At 33.9% G+C, this 16,011-nt stretch overlaps 1 protein-coding gene across 1 annotated transcript in view; it reads right to left on the bottom strand.

Moving 5' to 3' along the window:
• LOC129795277 (low-density lipoprotein receptor-related protein 1) overlaps positions 1-14,879 on the bottom strand; it is a 47,011-nt gene extending 32,132 nt beyond the window's left edge. The window contains exons 1-5 of the mRNA XM_055836363.1: positions 14,133-14,879; positions 8,354-8,614; positions 6,631-6,959; positions 3,800-5,190; positions 1,682-2,891 (exon numbers count right to left, since the gene is read on the bottom strand). Coding sequence (XP_055692338.1) covers positions 1,682-2,891; positions 3,800-5,190; positions 6,631-6,959; positions 8,354-8,614; positions 14,133-14,319 — 3,378 coding nt within the window. The 5' untranslated portion in view covers positions 14,320-14,879. The remainder of the gene's footprint in view (positions 1-1,681; positions 2,892-3,799; positions 5,191-6,630; positions 6,960-8,353; positions 8,615-14,132) is intronic.
• Positions 14,880-16,011: the final 1,132 nt, after the last annotated feature.

Raw genomic sequence — 16,011 nt, 5'->3', positions numbered from 1 at the left:
AAAAAGTTAGAAGATGGAAAATTTAACGAAAATTTCAAATCAATAGAAAATTGACTGAGGAAAAAAATCAGCTAGATGTGTTACAAAGTCAACGAAGAATAACCCTTGCAATCAATTGAATATATTGAACGAGTATAAAAAGTCAGTTATAAGAGACTGAACGAACGTAAAATCTGTCAATTGTTTGAAATTCAACGAAAATTAAGTCAGTTATAAGAAATTTAACGAAGAAAAAATCAATTAATCGTTAAAAATTGAACGAATATTAAACGTCAATTATAAGAGATTGAACGAAGAAAAATTCATTCAATTTCTAAAAAACTAAACAAAAATAAAACTTGTCAATCGTTAGAAAATGGACGAAGATAAAATCTGTCAATTGTTTGAAATTGAACGAAGGTTGAATGTCAGTCAAAATTGAACAATGAAAATATCAAACATTCTCTAAAAACTAAACGAATGTAAAACTTGTCAATCGTTAGAAATTAAAAGGAGTTAAAAATCAGCTAATCATTAGAAATTCAACGAAGGCTAAATCTGTCAATTGTTTGAAATTCAACGAAGTAAATATCTGTCAGTCGTTAGAAGTTAAACAAATATAAAAAAACCGCTAATAGAATATTTTGAACAAAATGTCAAACATTTGTTAAAATTGAGTAAACCTTAAATATTCGCCAATTAGTCTAGTAGTAAAAAAAAATGATCAAAAATATTGTTTCAATCGTTAGAAATTTTCAAGAAGATATAAATTAGCAAACTTTAGAAATTAACCGTTAAATTATCATTTTATCCTCACAAATTCAACTATTGGATAAAATTTTATCAAAATGCTGAAAAACAATCAATAAATCTTCCATCAAATATTCAAGACGAAACGTCAACTGTTAGAATAACAAAATAATGTCAAATAATATGTAAATAAATTGATTTAATTTCAACAAGGATAAAACGTCAAAGATCTCACTTCGATAACGCTCTAATTGTTATAAATAAAAAAAAATATATCCAAACCTTTAGAAAAATATTTTTCGTACAATGTTGGATTATATACTTTAAAAAATGTCAATAGTTAGAAATATTGAATTGAATTGAATTTTATTGAAATAATGCCCAAAAGTACAAAAAACAAGTATTATATAAGACGAAACTCCAATCGTTTAAAATTAAACTAGAATTAAGGTTTAATCATCATAAATTCATCTATTGGATAAAACATTATCAAAATGCTATAAAAAATAATTTTTAAAAATAAATATCCAAAGAAAAATTTGAAATTATTCATGATTAAATGTAAACTGTTCGACAAATATATTGGATAAAGTGCCACAGAAATGTCAAAAAATGTCAAATCGATTTATTTTTAACAGGGATAAAGCGTTAAAGATCAAGACTCTAACTTGGATAATGCTTTACATTGCTAGAAATTAAACAAATAAAATAAATATTGAAACCTTTAGAGAAATATTTGATATAAAATCTTGGATAAAAAATTGTAAAGAAATATCAGATAATAATAATCAATCTAAATTCAGCTTGGATAAAATGTTAAAAAGATCACAAATCCAACTTGGATAACTTGGATAAATATCGAATAAGACGTGGATAAAACACTAAAAATAAGTCAAGTATCTCAACAAAAAAAAAGAATTAAAAAAAAAGATTTAAAAAGAAAGAAACTCACCACTGTTGCATTCTCACACTGCTGCTCATCCCTGGCGTCGAAGCAATCGACAATCCCATCGCAAATGTGACTCTCATTGATGCATCCCTTGGGTGTGCAGTAGATCTGCCCATGGCGACACTCCAACATGCATCCATTCTCATCCGAATGATCCCCGCAGTTGTCAAAGCCATCACACAGCTGCTCATACGGAACACACACTTTATTGTCGCACTCATACTCCAGGCACTCCCCGCAGTCTTCGGGTTCATCTGAGAAGTCTCCGGGCCCGCAGTCGGCATGTTGATCGCAATACCAAATATTGGGGATGCACCTCTTTGTGCCGTTGCACTGAAATTGACTCTCTGAGCACGTTATGTTCGGACAGATCTTTGGATCTTCATCAGCTTCATCGATGCAATGGGCTACGCCATCGCAGAGTGTTGAATTGTGGAGGCATCGATTGCCGTCGCACTGAAAGTATCCAGCTGTTGTGTTGCAGTGATCCTTCGTTGAGCATGGGCCATCCTCACCGACTGCCTCATCGCTGCCATCCCCGCAATCAGCGTCGCCATCGCAGAGGAATCTCACTTCGATGCATTGATGCTGATGCCGGCACCGGAAGTAGCCTGCAGCACAATCCGTGGGTGCCATGTAGTTCACTTGTGGCATGCACGCTGTCCCACTGGCATTCAGGGAGAACCCATCGGCACACGAACAAACAGATCCCTTGGGCGTCATCAAACACACTCCCGGACAATTCTTTGCTGCCGTGCAAGCATTCGCCCCCACTTGACTGCTATTGTCAAACACCTTCATACTCCCAATGAGGCTGCGTTCAACAAAAAGGGGCTCCCCCACATCCACAGCCTCCGTGCCATTGAGCATGAGCGCCCTGATGTTCCCCTGAACATTGTCCGACCAGAAAATCATCTCCCCATTGAAGGCCATTGAATGCGGGTAGAAGTGCTCACTGGCACCACTATAGAGTACCTGCCGGTTCTTCCCATTGAAATCCGCCCGTTCAATTGATGGCATAATCGGATCGCACCAATACAGCTTCCCAGCACGCAAATCAATCGTCAAACCCGTTGGCCAGTGGAGATTTGTCTGCAGAATCACCTCACGATGCGTCCCATCCATCCAAGCGCTCTGAATTGAACCAACATGCCCCATTGTTGCCCACGTTGTCCAGTACATCATACCATGTTGAGGATCAACCACAATCGCACTGAAAGGTAATGTTTTTTATTCTAAATTGTCTTTATTGACTTGGAATTTGATTAGAAAATTCAAAAAGATCAAGAATTTCAATCAAAATTACTTTTAGTACTTTTTAGTACACCTTTTAGAGCAATTTAGAAAGCAATACAAAAGGTTTAATTTCATTATAGGTTCACAGGGCAATTGAAAAAAAATTAACAAATATGTTCATGAGATAATTAAAATTTTTAGAACACTTTTTGTACACGTTTAAAAAACTGACTTTATGGGGTGAGAAAGAGAGAACTCAATAATTTAAAATGTTATAAATTTTAATTTTTTAGTACTTTTTAGAACAATTTAAACCTAAATGTTAAAAACAACTCAGAATTAAATGATAGAATAAAAAAAGAGAAAATTTCATTAGTGATTTACAATTAAATTAAATAAATCAAAAATATTGTTTAAGTTGAAATGAGTTAATTAGAAAAGTTTTTAGTACATTAAAAGACTTTAATTTTCATAACACGTTTACCCAAAGAAAACAACAAATGAAATTAAAAGACATTGTATAAAAAATTATATATTTTAGTACATATCTTTAGAACACTTTAGATCAGAATATTAAAACATGGATAAAAATAAACCCCAAGAGCCCCAAGAGCAAAAAATAATTAAAATGATATAAAAATTAATTATTAGAAAATTTTTTATATTAAAAAAGAATTTTAGAACATTTTAGTTCATTCTTAGAACATTTTTAGAACACTTTTGATCATAATATTAAAAAATGTTATCATTGAGCTCTTTTCTCCGTGTTTTAATATTTTGGTAAAGTGTTCTAAACAATGTACTGCAATGTTCTAAACAATAGGTATTTGTTAAAAAAAAAACATTTTTTAGTACAAAAATAAATAAATAAATAACCGAACTTACTCTGGATGAACAATCCCATCTGTTATGAGTGTCTTCTGAATGGGGGGCTCTGCAACTTTGAGGACTCCAATTAAATTCCACGTTGAATCCGTGTGGAAGATATTGCCACCCATCCAATCGTAGGCAAGCCCATTGCAAGCCGCTAGGCCCGTTGCTATGACCCTCCGGCCGGTGCCGTCTAGCTTCTGACTGCCCACCGTGAAGGTGTTGCTCTTCTTTATTTTATGCGCAAAGTACACCGTTTGCTCTTTAACGCCAAAATCTAGGGTTATGGGCCAATTTACATTGACTATGGGCACAATGGCGTCCTGAATGGCTGTTTGTTTCTTCATGGGGATCCCCTTAATCATGTCCGGCTGTTCACGGGCAAAAAGGAGGAAGGAGGAGAATTTTACGAGGATACACTGAGTGCGGCCCTTGAGGCGATACCCGGGGGCACAGAGGCATTGCGCCGTGGCAACATTCTTCCTCCACGCGGGGATACAGAGATGCTGACAATCCCCATTCCGTTCACGACACGGATGAGAAACTTCGGGTTGTCGCTGCCGATGGAAGACGTGTATGCCAATGGGTACGGAGGAGTTTGCAACGAGAACTTTAGCCTCTGTGGTGAACTTATCCAGCCCCAGCACTGTGTGGTTCTTCCACGAGGTCACGTAGATCATATTTTCGAGCATTGTCACCCCGTGGAGGGATTGAATGAGAACCATGTGATTCATTTGTTTCTTTATACTCCATCGCTTCTCCCCTGTGTACGTTACGCGCTCAATGAAGTCCATGTACGTGTCCACCCAGTACACGTGCTTATTGGCCAGATCCAACGTCACCCCATTCGGGTAGACAATCTTATGGGACACCAGTTGTGTCCTGTTGCTCCCATCGAGCAGACAACGTTCCAACGTTGCCGGATTATTGCCCCATTTTGTGAAGAAGACAAACCCCGCCGTTGGATCGAGCGCCATCCCTCGAACTTTACTCATTTCCCGCTCAAGGATCACCGTGCAGTAGCGCATTTGTGCCGTACACACGTAAACAATCTCCTTACCCGCATCCAGGTAGTACCAATTACCCGAAATCCAATCGAGCAGCACCAATTCAACTGTCTCAAGATTCGGATAGGCATCAGGCAACGGTAGACGCCACCTCTGGCTAAAATCATCAATGTTGTGACAATTCAGCTCAACCACTGCCTCCGCCGAAGGCGACAGAAGGCAAACGCTGCGATTCCGATGCCAAAATTCCAATGAAATGGGATTCTCAATGGGATAGACGGGATTAAATGACCACAAATCCCCATTCATTGCCACCCTTCGCAAATCTTTTTGTGTTATAAACACCAATGATGGGGCTTCCTCCTTTGGTACATTTATCGCTTGACAATGTGAATTTATCTGTAAATTAAGACCAATTTCCCCTCTCAATATTCGTTTACTCTCTCTCTCTATTCCTTCGTCGCGTTGAAGGAAAAGGACTTTATGCATTTGAAAGAAGAAAAAAGCTTCAAATAATTTTCTTTTATTGAAAATAGTTTTAAAAAAATACCAGAATTTGCTGAAATTCTGCATAAATCACGCCCCTATTGTATTTTATTTTGCATTTTGAGCATATGCTTCATTCCACTTCATTTTTCGTAGAAGACGCATATGCTAAAAAATGCAAGAAAAGCTTGATTCATTATCAAATTTTAATCAATTAAAAGAAAATCCAAAGACAATTTCTTGACGCATATGCTCATAAGCTTTATGTACAAAAAAAAATGCCAAAATGTAATCTTTTTAACGAGTTTAATAAAATTTCTAAACGAAGACATTATTAGGAAATCTTGTAAGGGTCTGCAGCGTCAAATAAAATAATTTCATACAGAAAGAAAATTTTATAAATTACATTAAGCAATGAAAAAAAAAACTCCCAGTATAACAATTCTAACTCCATTTTTTTGAGTTCCTGAAATATTTTGAGGGTTTTGCACACGAAAATATATAGTAAGAAATAAAATTTCTATTGACTTAGGTTAATTCTAAATGGAGATAAAAATAAGAAAGTTTATAGGGCTTATTAACATCAATAACATCAATTGAAACACGAGGGTCGAAAAATATACTATACTAACTCATTTTTGTGAAAATTTCGTGTTTCAAACATTAAAATCTCATTTGAAACATACATTAAACTAAAAAAAAAACGAAACTCCGAGCAAAACTATCCTAACTCGATTTTTTTGTGTAATGATTCATGAAGAATTTTTAAAATACATATGTAATTAAATTTTTTCAATAAAAATGTCTTCTGTTCCTTGAATGAATTACAATGGGAGTGTGATTTATAAGCCTTTCCAATCAATTCTTCGGGAAATTTTCTAGTTTATTTCACAAAGAAAATTAAAGAAAAAATCTTTTTTGGGTTTTTCATTCATATTTCTTTGATTCTCTAAAAAAAAATATATTTTTAAATTCTTAGAATCTTATCATCAAACAATATTCTGAGAGACATACATAAAAATGTATAAACTCCTTTAATCATGTACGGTGTGCAAGTAAATCTCTCTGAATTCATCCCAAAAGATTCTCTCGCAACGTGATTTGAATACACATTTTCTTACATTGTTGTAAGAAAATAGAGCAATAAGAAACTCGTAGATAGAGGAGAATCTTTTGAGTCTTCAATTAGGTAGTGAAATGGAGCCATCAAATTGAGTAAATTGAAGAATTGAATCAATTTACAAGCGCACACAACACACAAACTCTCTCGTTCTACATTTCTCTCTCTCTCTCTCTCTCTCTCTCTCTCTCTCTCTCTCTCTATATGGCATAAAGAAGGTACATTAAACTTACTCTCGTATAGCCCGACACGCAGGAACATCGAAAACTTCCGGGTGTATTTGTACAGAGTTGATCACACGTCCCCTCGAGCTTGCACTCATCGAGATCCTGACACGCTGTGCCATTCGGCTCCTGTCCGGGTGGGCAGAAGCACTTTGGACCCTCGGGGGTGTCACGGCAGTCAAATGAGCACTTAATTGTGCCACATTTTGACAAATTCTTCGCACAATTCAGCTCATCATTCACACAATCCCACGTCCCATCGCAGAATTTCTCAATCTCCAGACAAACACCCGGCTGGCAGGCAACTTTATTCGGTGGACATTTTGTTGTGTTGACACCTTTTTCAATTTATTTAATTTGTAAAAAAAAACACGACAAAACGTTAAAAAACTGATTATTTTTAAATTTAAATTAAAAAAATAATTTTGAAATAATTATTTTGCCTACTGGGTAAGATAAATTGCTAATTGGGGTGAATAGGAATACAACGAGTAAATAAAGAATAAAAAAAAAATAAGTAAAGTTTAATCCTAAAAATAATAAAAAAGATCAAGAACAATAGCATAGCCATCAGGTAGAAAATAAAGATATTTTTTAGTCTTTGATTTTACTTTGCTTATTGGGAGGGAATCGTAACTCTTTTACGACCATTTTACAACCCTTTTACGACAGACTTATGCAATGAATAATAAAACATTAAAAAATCAATGAATTTGTGTGGAGATTTCGCTAATACTTTTATCTAATTTGCATTTTTAGGCATTGAAACGTTGAAATAAATTGTTTCATGTTTAGATCATTAAATTGACGTCAAATGGATTCGAAAATGTTCAGATTCAGATTTGTTTGGGGTGGCCGCGACTGAGATCGCTTCCAATCCACTGCAGCTAAAGCAAGCTTATTGTGGGTTTTCGAAAATGTTACAAAAGTAACTCCTCGATGGAATTTAGAATAATTAGTCTATTCTTTATGGTATATTTTAAGTTTTTACACATTTTTATTTCAAATTAATTTAAAATGAAATGTTATAAATTCATTAAAAAATGTTTTTTTTTTTGTATTTAGGTCATTAAATGGTCGCTAAGTAGTCGCGAAAAGGTATGCACAATAGGCCCACATGGGCCGCAGTGCACAAGGAGATGAAAGACTCCGGGCCCCACTTAGCGTAAAAGTAAGTCGCGAAAAGGTTGAAGGAGCAATTTTTTAATAGAATTTAGAAATATTGCTCAATTATGCATGTTATCCTTAAGGATTTCATTCATTTTTGTTTTAATTAAATTAAAAAAATATATTAGAAATTCCTTTAATATATATTTTTTTTTTGTATTTAAGACATTGAATAGTCATTAAGTGGTCGCGAGAAGGTCACAGAATCATTTTCTTGATAGAATACATAACTATTAATCAATTATTGATCATGAGAGATAATAATTCATTTTATCCTTAACGATTTCACCCATTTTTGTTTCAAAATATTTAATTTAAAAAATATTAGAAATTCAATAAATTTTTTTTGTATTCTTAGATCATTTAATGGTCGATTAAACGGTCAAAATAATTTTTTTAGACACAGAAAGGACATTCTTTACTTTATTTTCAACATAACCTCAATGTGACATTTCGAGAGCCAGAAATTCCCCTTCATCAGGCCTTTTATCAAGCTTCATTCTGACTCTCAAATTTTCACATTAAAGTTGAAAATACACAGAAAAAAAGAAGAAATTTTCCTTACATTTATCATTATTTTCATCCGATTGATCCACAACGAGTGTCTTCTTGTGGACTCCACAGTCGTAGTCTCCATCACACAACCATCCACTGGGAATGCATTTTTGCGTGCCAGTGCAGCGAAATTGCCCCTCTAGGCATCCCAGTGAGTGGGCACATTCGGGTGGTTCGTCTGAACCATCATCACAGTCCCTGTTTGAATCACATTTCCAAAAGAGCGGAATGCACGTGCCATCGCGACATGTAAAATGTGACGGAGGACATGCTGCAGAGAAATTAGGACAATGCGCCATTCACATAAAATATAACAAAACAGATGAAAAAAATATCGATTTTGGCCACCTCTCTTCTATATAAATTCCTTTGTTTTTTCTTCTCTATTAAAAGGAAGCCAAACAATACATAGCAATAATACTTAAATAGAGTGTCTAAATATTTACAAGAATTTCCTCCTTATGTTTTGTATAGGTATTATTTCCTCCAACCAAAATGATTAACGTGAATTTCTCATCCAAATTCTACAATACGCAGAAAATGTTTGGCGTGTTCGTTTGTTTATATTAAATGCAGAAAAGATTAACATTTTAGATTAGAATTTATTCTAAAAATAAATTCGCAAAATTTTGATTCTTTTGCCGTAAAAGAGAAGCAAAATACATTTTTAGCTGTGATTCTTTCTTCAAAGAAGCACAGCTTCTGTGTACACTCAAAAATGCAAAGTCGTCAGATCGGGCTCAAACTTGGGATAAGCACGAATTAGGGTCCCTACATTCCAAAAAACGTATGCGCCAAAAATCTTTCCGGCCGTCCGGCCGGCCGGAACCTTTCGCTAAATTACAAGAGAACGGTGATAGATAGAGACTTGCGGTCAACGGCAAAGTTCATATATCGGGTGGAGGACATCCGATTATGAAGTCAAATCCGACCCCCCACCCTCGCGTCCGCCATTTTGGATAACTGTCAAATTTTGTTTTCGCTATATCTCAGCCCCTGTAACAGATAAAAATCTGAAATTTTGATATGTTGTAGGGGCCATCAAGACCTTTCCAACGATACCTCATTTTCGAAAATCGGTCAAGCCGTTTAGCCAATATGGCCGTCACAATTTTTCATCGAAAATCGGTCATAACTTGAGAATGGCTTGACCGATTTTGATCAACTTAGGCTCAAATGAAAGATATTAACAAGCCCTACAACTGCTCGGAACATCACAAGTTCAAAAAATGACCGCAAGTGGCGCTAAAATCAAAAACAAAATTTTCGATGAGTTTTCGATGAATATCTCGAGCACCGCTTTATAGATTTGCTTCATATTTTGATATGTTATAGTTGACTATAATATCTATCACCATGCCAAAAATGAAGAAAATCTATGTAGCCGTTCCGGAGATATCGCGTTTTAAAGTTTTTATGTCATATCTTGAGTTGCATAAGTCCAACGCCCCGCGAAGCGGGGCGTTTTTTATATACACATATAAAAGTAAAGTAAAATATATATAAATGCATAGATATATACATTATTCTATACATATAAAAATGCAAAGATAAATATATAAAAACTGCAAAGATAAATAATAAATATAACATGGATGGAACAGGAAAGCGAAAGAACGGTAAGTAAAACTTACGGGCTGTGATTCTTTCTTTGTCAGTGAAATGTGAAATTGACGAAAAATTGAGGATAGGCAAATTTTGAGGAAGGCTTTCTCGCGTACCGAATCACAGCCAACGCCCACGATTAAGGCATTTCACAAAATATCTGCGCGTTGGCTGTGATTCGGCTCACGAGTAAGTCTCTCCTCCAAATTTGCTCATCCTCAATTTTCAGCCATCTTCACATTTCACTGACAAAGAAAGAATCACAGCCCGTAAGTTTTACTTACCGTTCTTTCGCTTTCCTGTTCCATCCATGTTATATTTATTATTTATCTTTGCATTTTTGTATTAGAACAAAAATTCCCCGAGTAAATTGTCTCACATTTCTATTGATTTATTACAACAAATACAAGAAAACTCGCAAGTTTTTTTTCTATTGATTTCCCCCTCAAAGCTACTCAAAGCTTAGCAGCTCCAACTCGCAAAAGTAGAATTAATTAATGTTTTATTAAATGGTATATTAATAGCTCTCTAAAAGAATGCAATTCACCAAGTTTGTGCTTTTTTGTATCATTTATGTGAATGAGATTGGAAGAAAAAAAATGAATGGAATTTTGTTATTATGTCGAGAATTTTCCAAGAAACTGAGGTATTTTCTCAGCACACACCAGCACATATTTTGTGAAATATGCGCGTGAATTTATTCATTAGAATTAATTCAAAACATCGTTAATTTTGAAAATATTTGCAGAAAAAAAATAAAGATTTGGACAGGAGTAGATTCGAACCCATTCCTTTCCCTTTGAAAGGGACGATGTCTTGTGAACTAAGCTAAATAAGGGAGTTTTTAAGAACAAAATACGACCAGTTTGTGCTCTGGATTAGAAGACTTTTTCGCGAAATAATAAACAATATCTATTTAATAAAGAATAAAATAAAGTTTTTCTTTTCTAATAAATTTTATATCCAATCCAATCACATTTTAATGTTGAATTTCCTTCAAAGAAACGTTTATCAACAAATAAATCATATACAAGAGCTTTATAGTGAGAAATACTTCTCTATTTTATTCAATTCTTTTATTTATTTATTTATTTTAAAACTGTTTTAGTAGGTAATTAAAAAAAAATATTTCAAAAATTACAAAAGGTTTTATTCTTGAAACTTCAGACGCATTTTTTCCTGAAATCTTAACGATTTCAAGGATTTATTGGTCGCAGTATAGGGCCAAATATTAATACATAAAATAATCTTTTTAATGATATTCTATTTTTTCAATTTCTTTTAAAAGCTTTGTTCAATTTCTGAACATTTTTTTTCTGATCCCTTTAAAATCTTTAACGGATATATAAATTTAAATAAGAATGATTTTATTGTTTTTATTTTTTTTAAAGACTTAGAGATTAATCATAATCATTTACGATATATTTTTTATTTCTATCTTTTGAAATTATTTTTATTTATTATGAAACTTTTCTATTAAATCTTCATATTTTGCTCATAGTTTGTATCTCATAAATTGTTTTTTTTTAAGTTTTTTCTTCGAAGAGTATATATTTTAAAATTTTAGACAACTTTTAGACAAAATTGAAAATATAAAAAATAAAAAAAATATCTAAATAATTAAATAAGATTATAAATATTCTCTTAATTTTTAAATTAACTTAAATTTTTAACGTTTCCTTTCAATTTCTTCCATTTTTTTTAGATCTTTTAAAAAACTTTCAATAATCTGAATTATAAAAAAAAACTGTTAAAACAATTTGAGAAGTTTTTTTAAAACTTTAATGTACAACAGCTACCTATCCAAATTAAAATTGCACGAAAAGTATATAAGAGAGGGTCAATGTCGCATAGAAGCCATGAAAGTCCAACTTTTGTCCCAAATTGCTGCACGTTTCGATAAAATAGAGAACCAACAAAAAGAAAACTTTGTGTCTCGTCCGTTATATTTAAAAAAAAAAAAGTGGCAGAGAATGCGCGACCTTTGACTTTTCAGAGTACGGAGGAAGCGCACTAAATGAATTGATGAGGAAGTCCCCCTTCGCATATGGGGTTGACAACCTCCATATACTGCAATCTTCCTCCTCTTTTATCCGTTTTACAATGAAAAAAAAAAACTCAACATATTCATCTGCATGACCCCCAGCCTTTCACCAAAATGAGGCAGAATGAAGAGAGAGCGAATGGGAAAAAAAGAGCCATTGGGGACAATGTTTGCATAATTCTCCTTTCTCTCCATCATCCCCCATGCAGGGAGAATCCTTTGCTATCCACCCAACCCCTATTATTGCCCATCAGAATCCCCATCATTGTATGTACTTCACTGACTGTGCGACTTCATGGGCAGACAGAGATAGGGAGTATTAACGTTGTTGTAGGAAAAGTTTCCTGGATTCGTGTTGATGCAGACGAGACCTCGGGGGCTGCTGGATAGAGACGATATGCGGTGATGATGCTTCAATTTTTTTCCTTAGAAAATATTTGTGTTGCTAATCACAGAGTTGGATGTAATTAAAATGTGAACTCTCGACCCAACGTCGCATCAGTAGCAATATGTGTGTTGGATGGTTTGTGTGTGTGTTTATGAGCAGCAAATGAAATAAAAATGAAATGATAAACATGACCCAGACTACTCATAATCACACGGGATTCCCATGTTTACCACAAAATACTCCTATATAGTTATCTTTATGAAATGAATTGAATTTTATTTAATATTATTGATTTTTGATTTTATGTTCATTTGTCGGGTTTTTCTGTTGCATTTTCAGAGAGTTTTAGGAGAGGGGATTTTTCACATTAAAAAAAAAACATTTTTATCGTAGTTTGAACGCTTTTATTGCAATTTATGCGTTTTTGACACATTTTTGCAAGTTTTGAAAGATTTTCTTTAATTATTCATCTTTTTTAAAAGTTTTACGTTTATTCTTATCAATTATTAATGATTTTTTTGACAGTTTTATCTATATTTTGTTTAATTTTATTGCAGTTTCATATCTTTTAATGCAGTTTATAAAATAACAGATTAAAAATACGACACAATAAAAGAATATTAAAAAATGGGGAAAAGACTTTAAAAAAATGTGAGAAAATGCCTAAAAATGTACCAGAAACGTTGAAAATTTCAATTTTTATGGCAGTTTTTGCATTTTGAACATTTTTTCGCGTTTCCACAACGTTTTTTAAAGTATTTCGTGCTTTTTATTATTGATTTGTGTATTTTCTAGTGTCTTGTAAATTTTAATGGCATTTTGTACGTTATTTATTGATGTTCTTAACTTTATTTATTACATTTTCTGTATTTCAGTTGTAGTCATTTGTAAATTAATAATTTATTTTAGGAAATTAATTTGTTATTTAATAAAATTAGTTTAACCCTTTCGCGACCAGAATAACCTTTTCCCGGGAAAAATTCGTTCAGTACCAGTGAATTTAATGTATTTTTAACTTAAAAAAAATAACAATAAATTCATAACAATTTGAGAAAATAAAATGTTACATGTTTTCGGTTTTCATATGTATAATCCAATGAACGCGAAAGGGTTAAATAACTTAAAAGGATTTTTATTCTATTTTTATACTTTTTTTTATGCAATTTAGGCATTTTAGGTGCATTTTAAATTATATTTGTACAATTTCCTTGCATTTTTGACTACAGCCAAAAAAATTTTATCTAACCTTTGCTCCCAGGGATACCTGGCTGAATAAACTAAATGGATCCTGTGGGTGGAATCTGGGTTAAGTAGCTTGTGACTCGTTTTTTTTAGACAGTCTTTCATATTATTCAACTCTCTGATGAACTTGAATCTACTAAAATCTTTATTGTTATTTTTTTTTAATATTATCTATTTTTTTTATTTATTTATGTCTATTTTCTTGAATTTTTAATATTTTTTTAATAAATCAGTAGGTAACTAATTCTCTGCAAAATCTTTACCAGTACAGATTGAATATTTTCTTTTTTTATTATTCTTTTTTTTTCCGTCAATTGCAATAGTTGTGATTTTTCTACTAGCAACCTGTGCCTGCCTTTCTATCTTTTTAATACAAAATGTGAGACAATTAAAATAAAGAGAATTTCTGTACTGTTAATGAGAGGCCAGAGGGATACTTCACTCACTCTCCTGATGGAGCAGGAAGTCTTTAAATTAAATTAAAAAGAGAAACAGCCAAAAGGGACTTACTTGAGGCCTTTGGAGTTGTTGTTGTTGTTGGTGCAATGCTAGTAGGCCGAATAGTTGCAGCCTTTGTAACATCCTCTTCCCTCTCAACACCTGCTGTTGTGGCTTCCGCTGCTGCCTCAGCCGGAAGTCCAGCAACTGAGGATGCCAGGAGCAAGATAAATGCCCAACAGGCAATCCTCGCAAGCATTTCTCACTGTTCTCTTGCTCACTGCTGCACACACACGAAGAATTTCTTGGAGTCCTCGCTCTAATCACCCACTTTAGCACAAGAATTATTATTCTCTCTCTACGTTACTTCCAATAAATTCACTTTTAATTCCATAATTTCAGTTTTTTCTCCGCACGCGCTCAAAAGCTGTCAAGTAATTTTCATAACAAATCACGCACACACTGTTACACTTTTACGCGGAATAAAAAGACTTCCCGCACACACACACGCGTACGCTTGACAACACCAACACCAACAAAAAAAGTTACGATGTTGAGAAATAAAAAGAAACAAAAAGAAAACTTCTTTTTTAACCCAACGCGCTGCTTTTTTCACACTTTTCACCACTTTTTCCCGCACGTAAGCACTAAAATTCACTGCGAGATGCCTTTTCGTGCACCCCTGTGGACTTTTTGCGTATTTTCATTGCCCACAGTACGCGGAAAATGCCCCAAAATACCTTTTATTGCCGGACAAAGTACAAGAATCCACCGGAGCCGCAATCAGCAACATCCCCTCCGTTGGACGGTTTTGACAAGACTAAAGTGAAAAACACCAGCAAAAGACGAAACATCGAAGCACCCCCACTTCGCGAAGTACGCGCGATGGTGGTTGTTTACATATTGAAAAAGGTGTGATTTTTCATAAAATAAATAATAACAGCTCACAGAATGATCTCTAAGGTGCATTTGGGGGACAAATGGAGGGATTTTGAGTGAAAATTCGCGGGAAATGTACGTAAATACAGAGAAAATCTGCATTGTTTTGCTTTCATCCCCACCACTTTTTTGAAGAATTTCCCCATATTCCTTAGTTCGTGGTTCTCCGGAATGCTTCGCTGTGTGTTTCACGTATTTCACGGGTGTTTCAGATATGTTTCGCAACATTAGTGCAATTTGAAGTAGGCGCCAAAAAAACGATTTTATCATTTCGGGAAAGAAAAGCAAGGAAAATTGAAGAAAAACAATTTATTTTCCGACAATATTTTTGGTTTTCTCAAGAAAACTTAGCAATTTTCGGTTTTAGAGCAAATTTTCTCGTTTTTCCAGTTCTTGTGTGCTTTCTGGTGCATTTTCACTGTTTTTTCGTACCGAAAATGTAGTTTTTTTTGGCTCTCACCGAGGTAATAAGAGCACTGTGCCGAAAACAATTTGCGGCTGTTGAAAAATTCAATTTTATCCGCTCTGGTGCAATTTTCACTTTTTAGCTGATTTTTTCGTTTTCCTGGCATTTCAGCAGCTCTTCCGGTGAATTTTCACTGTTTTTCCGCATAAAAAATTCGATTTTTTGGAATTTGAAAATTATTATAATTATTTATATTTTGCCTCCAACGTGAAACATAAAAACATTGAAACATGTGCTCTTTTATTACGATATTTATTCTATAAATATAAACCATATAAACGATCTCAGAAGACATTTCTCAGGCAAAACGTTTTCTTTGACTTCTTCTGCGTGAATTACATGTATTTCTAACAAAGAAAATGATTGAATTAATAAAAAATGTGAAAATAAAATGTTTCACGTTTAGGTCAGCGTATGACCCAAAAAACGCGAAAGGGTTAACTTAATTTTCCCGATCTGATGCAATTTTCCGACTTTTCCTGTCCAGGAGGCTTCTTTGAATGCCTTTTTGGAGTCTAAAAACCCCCATTTCCTCGGAAAATTTCG

The sequence above is a fragment of the Lutzomyia longipalpis genome, chromosome 4 (assembly GCF_024334085.1).
Source record: "Lutzomyia longipalpis isolate SR_M1_2022 chromosome 4, ASM2433408v1".
In the NCBI taxonomy this organism is placed as follows: domain Eukaryota; kingdom Metazoa; phylum Arthropoda; class Insecta; order Diptera; family Psychodidae; genus Lutzomyia; species Lutzomyia longipalpis.
The sequence above is the reverse complement of the archived record's forward strand: the minus strand, read 5'-3'. Positions and strand labels throughout refer to the sequence as shown.